We start from the raw sequence: 13024 nt of genomic DNA, 5'->3' as shown, positions 1-13024 counted from the left end.
AATCCAGCACAAACATAGGCTAAACAATTTTTTAAAAAATCACCATTGCACAATTTTTGATTAGTTACATTGTAGCGTCAGTTGCAAACTTTGGATTTATAATTAGTTTCGTACACTCTTATTAAAATAATAGTTAATTTACAAGGGAGCTCCAAAATTTGCAAGTGGTACCAGAATGTAATTAATTGAAAGATGATTTTACTGAAGTAATTAAGATATTGAAAGAATTTGTCAGGTTGAATGCTTCCCCTTGTGACAGACATTACAACTATGGAACAAAATTTTAAAAAGTGTCTCCCCATTTAAGACGGAGATAAGGAGGTATTTGTTTCTCTGAGCATCACAAGTATTTGAAACTTTCTTCCCCAAGGAGCAATTGAGGCAGGACCAGGTAATTCTCATAACAAAGATATAGTAGATTGACTAACAAAACAGTCAATGGTTGTTGGGGTAGGCAAGAATGCGGAGTTAAGGTCTACACTTAGATCAGCTGTGATCTTGTTGAATGGCAAGCAGAATAGATAGGCTGTTAACTTGTACACTCATACCAAGATTTATTATGATTTCAGTTTGAACTAAATATTGTTCAATCGTCAGGTGTAAATCCCCCATTCCTAAAAGCTGCAAAACTACATAAATTTTCATCAGATCAAGTGCACTTCTGAAATCTCAGCTCCTCCCACAAAGAGAAATTTGATAAAATCAGATTTAATAATTCCAAAGATATCAACAAATTCCTAATGCATAGCTGAAATCAATTGAATCCAACGATTTTAGCAATAAATTTACATTTTGTCCGTTTTGCTTATTTTAAGCTATTGAATATTCATTAAGTGCAAACAGAATACAATTAAATGGAAACTATATATAGTTGAAATTTCTGCGTATACTAACCTGTTGTTCTAACCGTGGGGATTGCGCTGTCTCCCTGAACAAAGCAAAAGAAATACAAGGATACATTACATTTAAAATTTATTTTCAAAACTTATTAGTTCAAATCTTATAAGAAACAATAAACCCAAACCTGCTAATCAATGGTTTAAGTGTGTGCGATTTTGAACAATCAACAAAGAGCCAACTTGATCCTATTCTCAACCAACATCCACACTCCGTTCTATTTTACAACAGGATTTGTGGATAGCAGCGAGGAAATGGAAGCATTACACCAATTTAGAACCAAATTTGCACACCAGCTGAGGTTGGCTCCCAGAACAAAGAAACAACCTGGTGCATGTGACAGAGCTAGCTTGATTAATTGAGTCATCAAATGAAATACAAATTTTCTCTTTTTAACAAAAACAGGCCATGTAAACAATTAGGTAACATTAACATTTTGCTATTTTATTTAAAAGTTGAGCTTCCTAGAAAAGCACTGCAATGAATAGAAATGCTTAGCTGAGGGTCATTCTGACCCAGAGCTAATTAATATTTACATAGCAGTGCGTCCAAATTAAGCAGTGGAAAAGGCATTTATGACTGTTGGTAACATTTCTGATCCATTGATTCAGACTCAAGAAGTTGGCGTGGCACGATGGCTCAGTGCTTCGTTAGCACTGCTGTCTCACAGCACCAGGGACCCAAGTTCAACTCTACCCTCCGGCAACTCCCTGTATGGAGTTTTCAGATTCTCCCAGTTGTGTGTGGGTTTCCTCTGATTTCCTCCCACAGTCCAAAGGTGTACAGATTGGGTGTATCGGTCAAGCTAAAATGCCCATATTGTTCAGGGATGTGCAGGCAAGGTGCATTAGCCATGGGAAATTCAGGGGTGGTGGGTCTGGGGAAATGCTCTTCAAAGGGTTGGTGTGGATTCAGTGGGCTGAACGGCCAGCTTCCACAATGTAGGGGTTCTATGATTCAGTTGAAGTGCCCCACCAGAAATGTGTGCACATAATTTAGGTTCACATTTTAGTGCAGAACTGAGGGTGTGCTGCACTATCTGAGCTTTCATCTTTCAGATTAAACACAGACTCATCTTTTATCTCAGGTGAACGCAAAAGATTCCATTACAATATTCAAGAACAACATGGGGCATACTTTCAGTGTCTTGATCAATATTTATCCTTCATTCAATGCCAGTAAACTGATTATATTTTATCTTTTTAGATGTGGGATATTGACTTGCAAATGGTTAGTCTGTTTTCCTGTCTTACAGTAGTGATCATCATTTGAAGTATGTTATTGGCCACAAACATGAGTGAGTTCACTCTAAATTTCAGACAGTCAGACATTGATAGACAGAGGTATGCTTACCAATGCTGGAAGTAATGAAAGTAAATCTTCATAGTTCATGGTTGAAATTATTCATGTTGCTCTTTTGCCAATTTATTTGTGCATTATCAATACTATGCACAGTCTCTATTTCACAATGACTGGAATGTCATGATTTAACTGCAAACCCACTATACTTAAGCTACTTTGAAGAGCCATATCAGAGTCATAACAGTAACTCCATTTGTATTTCCACAAATACTGCCTGATCTGCTAAGCTTAACCAGCGTTTTCAGTGCTCACTTCAGATTTTCACCATCTGCAGTATTTTGCTATTATTTAATGCTCCTTGATAAACCATAAATTGTGATTGATGTGATTTGTCATTAGAATACACTTTACATTTTGGACAATTACATTATGGGGCAGTTGGCATACATCTGTTGGTTAACTTCTATGATAAATGTACAAAAAATTAAAGTAATTAAACCTAAATACATGCTTCAAATATCGGTCTAAATCATAACAGTCCGCCCTATGATGTAAAATAGAAAAACTTGTCAATATATTTAGTACTTTATATAAAGTTGTCAAAAAGCACAGCATGTCTAAAATACACTTAATAGTCATGCTAACATTCTAATAGTTATTGCAATGTGGCAATAAATACTATTTACTGTTTACTTTTTCAAGTTGTGGAGATATTTGATCAGGTATACTTCACAGTCAATAATGTTTAATATCCCATTACTTTTTACACAATATAATAGCTGTGAAAAACTCCAGAAATACAGAACAGCACAAAAACAGGCCATTCACCCTAAAAGCTCTGTGTTAATGTTTATGCTTTACAAAATCCCTCTCCCATCTGTATTTAAAATACACATGATTTTCCAGGATGCAGTCTTAAGCGCTTGAAACACCCTTTAATTTTCTTCAATGGTGTATTTTCAGAATCCAACTTGCAACAAAACAACCTCACAATCAGGAAGCCAAAATACTAATTTCTTATCTTATTAAATTTTGCTTTGGGATTTGGTAGTCAATAATATGCATTATGAAAACACAAGATTGGTCAACTTATTTTAAAATAACAAAGTACTAACCACAGCAACAAGTTCACCTTCTGTTGCGTACAGTGGCATTTTCTTAAGACTCTTTTAATGGGACAGGGGCATTGCTAGTTAGGCCAGTATTTATTGCTCTCTTCTTGAACCACTGCAGTACTTCTGGTGCAGGTACACAATGATCCTTTTAGGGAATAAGTTTCTGGATTTTGATCCAGCAGCAGGGAAGAAACTACACTTTAATTTCAAGTCATATTGGATGGCTTTTCAGGTGTGGCTGGTTTCGAACAGCAGTGGTGGTATTCCCACGCATCTGCTTTGCTTGTCCTCCTAGGCAATGGACGCCCCGCAGCTCTGGAAGGTGCTAGTAAAGATGCACTGATAGGCTCATCCATCAAACAACCCAAACACACTCTTCTCTTGGGCCTTGGTGGCTACAAACTGTAGAATTTTCAGTCTTTGCTTTCAGCCACAGTATGTCTAAGTGCTTCCTCCCCTGACCAACTTCCTTTCCACATCCAGGATGTTAATAGTGGGAAGGAACTAGAAGGCATAGGTTTAGGGTAAGAGGGGAAAGATATAAAAGAGACGTAAGGGGCAACTTTTTCACAAAGAGGGTGGTACGTGTATGGAATGAGCTGCCAGAGGAAGTGGTGGAGGCCAGTATGATTGTAACATTTAAAAGGCATCTGCATTGGTATATGGATAGGAAGGGTTTGGAGGGATATGGGCCGGGTTCTAGAAGGTGGGACTAGATTGGGTTCGGATATCTGGTCAGCATGGATGAGTTGGACCAAAGGGTCTGTTTCCATGCTGTACATCTCTATTACTCAAGGACTCAGTTATGACAATACAGTTGAATGTCAAATAAAGACGTTCATTGCCTCGCACTCATATTAGGATTGTTACCTGCCAATTTATGAGCTTGACAGTTTTCTCGGTCTTGCTGCATACATTCGTAATTGGGTAAATAGAAAAATTCTTACCCATCGTCCTTTTTACTCTTTCTTCTCAGTTTGGGAGAGGATCGAGGGGATGTCTTTGATTTCCAATCTTTAATTGGAAGTCTATGAGAAGCAGACTTTGAACCAAAGCTACACGATGTGGAAGCAAGACTTGCTACTTCATCATCATGGTCACTATAATAATAAAGAAAATGGAATATGAATTTCAAGGACATACACCATGTTTTATTATTCCTGCTTCTCATTGTTTTATTTTAAAATCATAAGCACAACCATTCCATTTTAATAACTATTCTATTTCTGCTATTGGCAGTCCATAATATGACATATCTTGAAGTAAGATGGAACATACTTTTTCCACTGAGATTCTACTAAGTTAATTAAATTTCTATGAGCTTACTTCCTCACATCGCTATGTATTTAGTTTCCTGGTCAAGCAATAGCACTGCTCCTCTGTCCAAATTCTCTCTCCACTCCACCACCACTAGTTATTAAAAGTGGCATGTTTAGTTGACAAGTAAGTCTGAAACTTAAACTAGTTCTTTATGGACTACAAATGATGGATTTTATTCATTAAGTTAGGAGGTCACAATATTTTTACTGATTCCCAACATAGGTGTGCATTACCTCTGTTCAGCACTCGCATCCTGGCTATCATGCTGGTGCAACTGGTATGGATGCCTGTGAAAGGCTGAGTTCTTATGTTTCTCCTGCATATCTTCTCTGGAACTTAAAAGCAAAACAACAGTAAACAAACTTTTGCAACAGCAATTAAAAGCAAACAGTCTTCCAGAGACAACAGTTCAGATCATTCAACGAAATTACAGAATTCAGCTCATCCAAAATCTTAAGCAACATGTAATTAATTCTGAACGTGCTTAATTAGTTTACTTTAATATTAGAACACACTCTTCAATCACACAATTTAATAGGTTTATTTTCTTTGAAGAAAATGTTTTTGTTGTGAAAGATTAGTTCATTGTCTTTAGATTTTGCACACATAAATCATGAACTGGATCAAGACTGAAATGCATTTCTCCTACATCCTTATGAAACCGAAGATGCTCTTTTATATCCTATTTGCAAAATATAGTATGCTGAAACTGAAAGTTTACTGTAAGACAAACCATGAAGTTAATTGTGGCAGAGGCTAAATTTCAGATTCTAACAACTTCCACATTTAATCCAACCGTTGTCAATTACGATCAGCACACTAAGTTTATATCACGATGATGCACATACACATTGACGAAGAAGCTGAAAATGGTTGGGCCTGGACACAATCCACAACAACTCCTGCAGTGATATCCTGAGGCTGAGATGATTCAGAGAATCAGAGAATCCTTCCAGTGCAGGAGGCTGTTCAGCCCATCAAGTCCCTCTAACCCTCTGAAGAGCATCCCACACAGATCCAGACCCAGGTTGGCAACTTCTAACCAATCGAATGCCACAGGATCAATGGTGGGACCTCGATTATTTACAATCCTTATAAATGATTTGGACGATGCAATGAGCATATGGGTGCTACAATGACAGATGACACAGAGATAGGTAAGAAAGTAAATTGTGAGCAGGACAAAGAGTTTACAAAGGGATTTAGATGTGTTAAGTGAATGGATAAATAATTAGCAAGCAAGAAATATGGGATAATGCAAAATTAGCGACTAAGAACAGAAAAGCCATTTTTGTTTAAATGGAGAAAGACTGCAGCACTCTGATAAACAATAAGGTCAGAGTGTTCTGGTACATAAATCACACAAAGTTAGCATGCAGGTTAATGAAGTGATCAGGAAGGTAAATGAAACAAGGTTTCTAGCATAGGAAGTAGGGAAGCTTTGGTACAATTGTATAGGGTCCTGGTGAGACCACATCTGGAGTACATACACAATTTTGGTCTCCTTGCTTGAAAAATACTATACAGTAATAGCTTTGGAAGCAATATAGAACAGGTTCATTCATGGCATCCTGGCATGAAGGGACTGTCTTATGAAGAATGGTTGAACAGGTTGGATTGAAACTTTTCCATTGATGGGATTTTTGTCCTGTGAAATTCTCTTCAATAAACAACAGTGCAGAGAGAATCAGTGAATATATTTCAGATGAAATCAAAGGGTAAAGCTGCAGAAAAGTTTAGGAAAAAGATCTTCAAGTGCAGGTTTAAAGGGCCAAAAAACCTGCTCCTAATTTATATGGTCACATACACATGTCCATAAGACATAGAAGAAAATATCAGGCCATTCAGCCCATCGAGTCTGCTCCGTTATTCAATCATGACTGATAAGTTTCTCCACCCCATTCTCTTACTTTCTACCTGTAATCATTGATCCCCTTGAAACTCAAACCTATCTAACTCAGTCTTAAATATACTCATTGCCTTCTGTGGAAAAGAATTTCATAGATTCACCACTGTCTGGCTGAAGAAGTTTCTCATTATCTCCGTTCTCAAAGGTCTTCCCTTTACTCTAAGACTGTGCCCTTGGGTCCTACTCTCTCCTACCAATGGAAATTTCTTCTGAACATCTACTCTGTCCAGGCTTGTCAGTATTCTGCACGTTTCAATTTGATCCCCCTCATCCTTCGAAACTCCATTGAGCATTGACCCAGAGTCCTCAAACATTCCTCATATGTTAAGCTTTTCATTCCTGGTACCATTCTCACGAACCTCTTCTGAACACGCTCCAAGGCCAGTACATCCTTTCTGAGATACGAGGCACAAAATTGCACACAATACTCCAAATGTTGTCTGACCAGAGCCTCATAGAACGTCAGAGATACATCCCTTTTACATTCAAGTACTCTCAAAATAAATGCCATCATTGCATTTGCTTTCCCAACTACTGACTCAACCTGCACGTTTACCTGGTGAGAATCCTTACGAGAACTTCCAAGTCTCTTTGAACTTCAGACTTCTGAATTTTCTCTCCATTTAGAAAATAGTCTATGCCTTTATTCTTCCTACCACTTTCCCACGTTGTACTCCATCTGCCACTTCTTTGCCCACTCTCCTAACTGCCCAAATCCTTCTGCAGGCCCCTGCCCCTCAATGCTAACTATCCCTCTACCTATCTTTAAATCATCCGCAAACTTAGCAGAATAGCCTCTGTTCCTTCATCTAGATCAATAATGTAGAATGTCATATTAACCTAGAAAATTCTTAACATTCACAAGCCTTTGAATGCAGCAATATCATACCCATAACTAGATTCCCAACACAATTACACATCATGGCACAACCATCTCATCCAAGGTACAAATTTAATGAACCACTGCTATAATGCCTCCAATTTAAATATATTCTTCCTTAAATATGGGAATTAAACCTGCATAGTGTTCTCATGAAAGCCTTGTAACAACTGTTCTTTATTCCTGTACTTCATTCATTCTGCAATAAAGGCAAACACGCGATTTGCCTATCTAATTGTTTGCTACACCTGCATGCTAACTTTTCACATTCCTTGTCAAGCATGCCAAGTCTCTCTGGACATGAGCATTTAGAAGTTTCAATCTCTCTATTCTTATGAACAAAGTGAAGAATTTCATGTTTCACCACATAAACAGCAAATATGAAGTCTTCCAGGTGAAATTTTATTTGCAGCTGAAGTTTATGCTCATCTTTAAAAATTCTGAAAGGAGATAAGTATTGTTAATCCATTACAGTGCTATGGGAAGGGGATTAAGGGGATTACATATGCCTTATCTCAGATGACCATGTCTTAATCCAATCCAGTTTGCAAATAAACAGACTTTGAAAAAATCATAAGCCAACAGTTGCCTTCACTGAATGCTTTAAAAATGAATGTTGGTTATGCATTGTTAATTAGATGTTACAAAACTGGACTTGCAGAGACCCAAGAAAAAAATTACTTTGCAAGTTGCATCCAAGAAATGTTACACAGCATAAAGCATCAAAACAGCATAACAGCAGAAGAAAGTGAAGCTGAAGAACAAACCTCAATGCAAACTTGATCAGATGACTTATTTTAAATAGCTAACACATTAATTGGTTTACACGTAAAACAAAAATATTTGATCATACCTCTCATTTATGCTATTACGAGTTTCACGAGTAATGTCAGGTGCTGCTGGCCAAGGTTGGCTAACAATACTGTCTGCTGCTGTATTCTCTTGAGACAAAACAGTTTCTAAGAGTGACGGAGTACTCAGCCGCTCCACCTCCACCTGAGGCATATCTAGAGAGTGATGACTATGTTCTGAGTTAGGTCTACTTCTTGGGGATAACAGATGCAGTGCAGAGGCAGCTGAAGCCATGCTGTCCATATGATGGGTAGGTTCCAGGACTTCAGTGGGTAGTACAGAGCTTGAAAATGCACGCTGGAGGGTTTCTGAGGCAATTTCAGGAATGTCCTGCGACAATGCTGTGGATGCTGAGGAGATGACATCAGGAGAACGTTCCCGCGTTGGGGAACTCTGAGGCACACAAAGAGGATCCACAGACTGAAGCTCCAAAGGAAGCGAAGAGTTAGCACCAGTAACCTGACAGAGGGGGTAAAATATCAGTTATATTCAAATTAAGTACGAGAAAACATCGAATCTTAGTTTAGTGAGATCAGCTCTACATATATAGACTGAATTCAGCTGTGGAACCCTGTTTGTAGCCAAGCTGCAAATTTAAACCCTACCACAAAACCTAAACACATAACTTAAGTTGTTATTTCTGTGCTGTACACAAAGGAGTTGCAGTACTATTAAGAGACCTCATCCTTCAGATACTATATTAAAATGAGTGATCATCTGTCAATTCAAATGAACAATCACATGGCACTGTTCATGGATACTTGAAAGCATTCCTTGATCAAAGATAATATTTTTCTTCAACTAATGCCTGCCTGGCTACCAACTTTTCCTGTACAAATCAATATATTTCTAAGTAGTTCACTATATTTGAAGAGCTGGGAAACTCAAGGCACGAGCTAAAATGATCTAGATTTTGATCAGTTGTGAATGGTCAGTGTAAGCTGCTGACTTCAAAGAATGGTGCTCACAATTATTTAACAGGCTGTGTGGCATCAGTGTTCTAGTAGAGAAAGTTAACTTTGTAATGTCAGATTCCTGGCATCCAGGAACAGTAAAGGCATTATGCAAGCGGAGCACCTAGTCAGGTTCACAAATTTTCATAGATAGCAAACTAGAAAGTAATAAACGCCGGTTAACCTCCACTTTTTAACCTTTTAGAGACTAAAGTAAAGGTTAAGAGATTAACATGGAATTTATGATGCCGTTGAAATCTTAAACAGAAAAACATTGTACAGAATTATTATAAAGTGAAAATAATAAATCACTCGGCTTCTAAATAAATTGTTCAGGATTGGATCGGTTGTGCAAAACCTAACTTACACAATCTAAATAAGATTTAGATTTTTCAATTTTTACACGAAGAATGGTGCATAAAAAGTTGCAGTCCATATTCCACCAGCTGCCAAATCTACAAAAGATGGACAGGCCATGGTAAATGCAGGTGTAATGGGAAAACAGTAGGGGGCTGAGTCTGGGTGGGATGCTCTTTGTAGGACTGGCACAGACCAGAACGTAGGGATTACTGTATATGATATATACATCAGTGTATCCCCTATGCAGCAACAAGGCATAATTGCCAGAAACATCAAGATTTCCACATTTAATTCTGTACTTGGGGACAAGAAAAGTTAGTCAGTTTTATGCAATAATGACAGCAAAGATTGATATCTGTGCTATCAGTAAAATACCAAAGTATAGTTATAGATATCTTTTCTTCTTGTACAGGATGAAGTAGACAAGGAGTTGTTCCACACAAGCACCATCTAGAAAGCTAGTACCAAAATGTTAAGAGATTACCACAAAGAAAAATATAACATCAACAATTTGCAGAACAGCATGCATTTATAGCGATGCAACAGGAGATTTTAGGTGAAGTGACTAAAAGTCAAGGCGGAAGACTTAAAGGACAATTTGAATGTAGATGGGAAAACTAAGAAAAACTAACATTTAGACAGGAAATTCCTGTGTTTAGGCTTTGATGGCTGATCACTGAGCTGTCAATAATGGAGCAAAAGGAACAGGTTGGCGAGAATTACTGAAAAACAGAATATCCTGAGGAATTTTGACGACAGATATAGTGATGGGTGTAAATTACAAGGTGACCATTTTTGTCCACACTGCCCTTTTAGCTCTTCAGTTAGTGATATTTTAGTCCATAAAGTCAACCACCTTAACATTTGCTTCTATTAGCGTTATGCATAGACAGAAACATATTGCTATCACCATGGAAGCTACTTTGATAATGCAAAACTTTACTTGGCATTTTTATGCTCTAAAATTCTCCATGTATATACTTTCTTACCTTTTTACTTTTGACACTAGTATCAGTATAGCAGTTTGAGTTCCAAACTATGCTGTACAATATTCACACTCCCCACCCCAATAGCCAACAAAATGTTTTACTTCTATGAAGATCAATACATGACAACACTTTTCGAACAAAGTTTTGCTGTAATGAGTATACCTGGAGAGGTTTTGTAGATAGCTGCTCAGAAAGCCCTGGAATAAGTTGCACAGAGTTGTTTCTGGGACTAGCTTGGACAGTATTACTTGTGTTATTACTGAGATTGACATTCTCCAATGTGACCTTTGGGCTTAGACACAAGTCTTCAGCAGGTCTAAAACAAAAATGGATAAAGAGCTAAATTAATATACAGTTTCTGGGGTATGACAGTCTAACTGCCAAAGCAAATTCCAGAAATAATAACATATTTCAAATCATTTATATTACAATGTAAAACTTTAAAAATATGTACAATTATAAAATCTTGGCGATATCAGACATCCACCAATGCCTTCCAATTTTTGGTAAGCTTGGTTCCAAAAGAAAACTTCTGAGAATTACAACTTCTAGTGAAACAATAAATTTCTTTGTTAAATACAAATGTAAATTAAGAAAAGTAACAGCATGAAAAAAATCTTAATTCCACTGCTCCTGAAATAATTCAGATGCCCAAATTTAACTGCCAGTGCAGAAAATATAGTGCTCACTGTTGACCTCGAAGAATACTACACACAAAGGGATCTAAGACAAATCTGCAAAATTTGTTAATTTCATAGTATGTTAGCAATTGGATTTGGGAAATCACTGGTATCTAGCCAGAGTGACACTGTCAAGGAAGTTAAGCTGCTAATCACTTTGCAGAATTCTCTCAAACAGTAAACAAGTAACAAACACAAAACATCCTGCATGTTTTTAATTTTTCAGAGTGGATTTAAGGTAAAGCTAAAATATCAATGGGAAAAATTTTGAAAACATATACAATCATCACGAAGATGAAATTCAACTTTTCACAGATATTTATTGCTTATTGTTGCCAGTTAACATCGTTTTGTTTTGAATATAAATTTACTTTTATGGCCCGTTACTTCAAATTACATCGTAACAACTGTTTTAACATGGTCGTGTGTCATCATGTGCCAGAGTCATATGATGTCAGAAAAACTTGAGATCAGAAGTTTTTTTTGTCAAGGAGACAGGGCTTGCTTCCAACACTTTGATCTTGCCTTTAGGGGCTGAGATCAGTTTTCAAATGCTTCATTCCCTTGGCTTGTGTTCTAAACTGGCAAGAAACATCTCCATCTCATGGTTGGCATTAGTTGGTGCAGTAGTACTGAAACTCAGCTCTCTGCAGCAATCAACTTCGGCCAGTATATACAGCCTGATCAATCTAAAAATACAGATGAGTGAAATGTTTCTTAAAAATACTGTATGTTGCACTGTATTTCTTAGATAATTAGTAACGTGTTTAATTTGCAAGTGCTGGACATGAACAATACAGAATTTCAACTTGCACATTTGTTTTTTCCTGGCAAGCAAATAGCCAAGGAACCTAACTTCAGCTTTAACACCAATTCCAATGGGTATCCACGATTGACGAAGTCATGAGAACAGAACGAGAACTTGAAGTCTGGACTGGTTTATGCAAAATTTGCTTTTCAGGGCCAGGGGCTCTCACTGAACAAGGCATGACATTTTTCAACTATTTGCAGTTAGTATTTATTCTCGATTTACAAATTGAGAATACAAACAGTGACAACTTATGGAAAGATTGTACAACATTTAACTTTGAACAGTAGATCCAAACAATACTGCCTCTAAACCGTGAAGAGCCATTGCATATCAAACACCACCATTAGGGTGCATGTGTGTACCATCATATAGCAATCTTAAAGGAATCATGTCATGCAAATATGCCACACAAAAGAATCTGAGAATACACTTTGGATCTGAATGCAGCACAAATTGTGAATATAATTTATGAGCAAATATAAATGCAAACATTCATTTTTGATGCTTTATGTATTCAAGTATATTGAAGTTGTCCTCTAAAAACTAAGATAAAGAACCGCAGGACTTGTAAAGAGATTTAACTGCACAAGTCAAGTTTGTAAGGTAAAAAGTCATTTCTCCAACCAATCTGAAAATATTATTACCCTCTAGAAAGCAACCGATGAATATTTTTCACCAATGTCTCAAGGAGATCTCGAACATACACTTTTAAATTATTTCAGTGCACCCTTGACTCTGCATATTATAATCAAAGACTGGAAATTTAAAAGCACTGATTACATCTTGACTACCCTAAACAAGCAGCAAATTTTAGGAACCATGATGTGCATATTTTTGCAATCAGTGATGTCATATACTTGTATATTGGGGAGATGGTGGCATACTGTAAATTCACTGGATTACTAATCCAGAAGCTCAGGCCAATATGTTGGGAATATGGATTCAAAATCCACCAT

The 13024-nt window shown here is 37.1% G+C and overlaps 1 protein-coding gene across 3 annotated transcripts in view; it reads right to left on the bottom strand.

Moving 5' to 3' along the window:
• The window catches only part of edc4 (enhancer of mRNA decapping 4), a 115585-nt gene that overhangs the window by 37256 nt on the left and 65305 nt on the right, over nt 1-13024 (bottom strand). For all 3 annotated transcript variants that reach the window (XM_043707095.2, XM_043707096.2, XM_087995951.1), the window contains exons 17-21: nt 10740-10893; nt 8277-8734; nt 4868-4969; nt 4262-4414; nt 895-928 (exon numbers count right to left, since the gene is read on the bottom strand). In XM_043707095.2, the coding sequence (XP_043563030.1) occupies nt 895-928; nt 4262-4414; nt 4868-4969; nt 8277-8734; nt 10740-10893 (901 nt within the window). The remainder of the gene's footprint in view (nt 1-894; nt 929-4261; nt 4415-4867; nt 4970-8276; nt 8735-10739; nt 10894-13024) is intronic.

Source organism: Chiloscyllium plagiosum, unplaced genomic scaffold (assembly GCF_037043375.1).
Source record: "Chiloscyllium plagiosum isolate Xiang-an unplaced genomic scaffold, Cpla_swu_hap1 HiC_scaffold_17, whole genome shotgun sequence".
NCBI lineage: Eukaryota > Metazoa > Chordata > Chondrichthyes > Orectolobiformes > Hemiscylliidae > Chiloscyllium > Chiloscyllium plagiosum.
The sequence above is the reverse complement of the archived record's forward strand: the minus strand, read 5'-3'. Positions and strand labels throughout refer to the sequence as shown.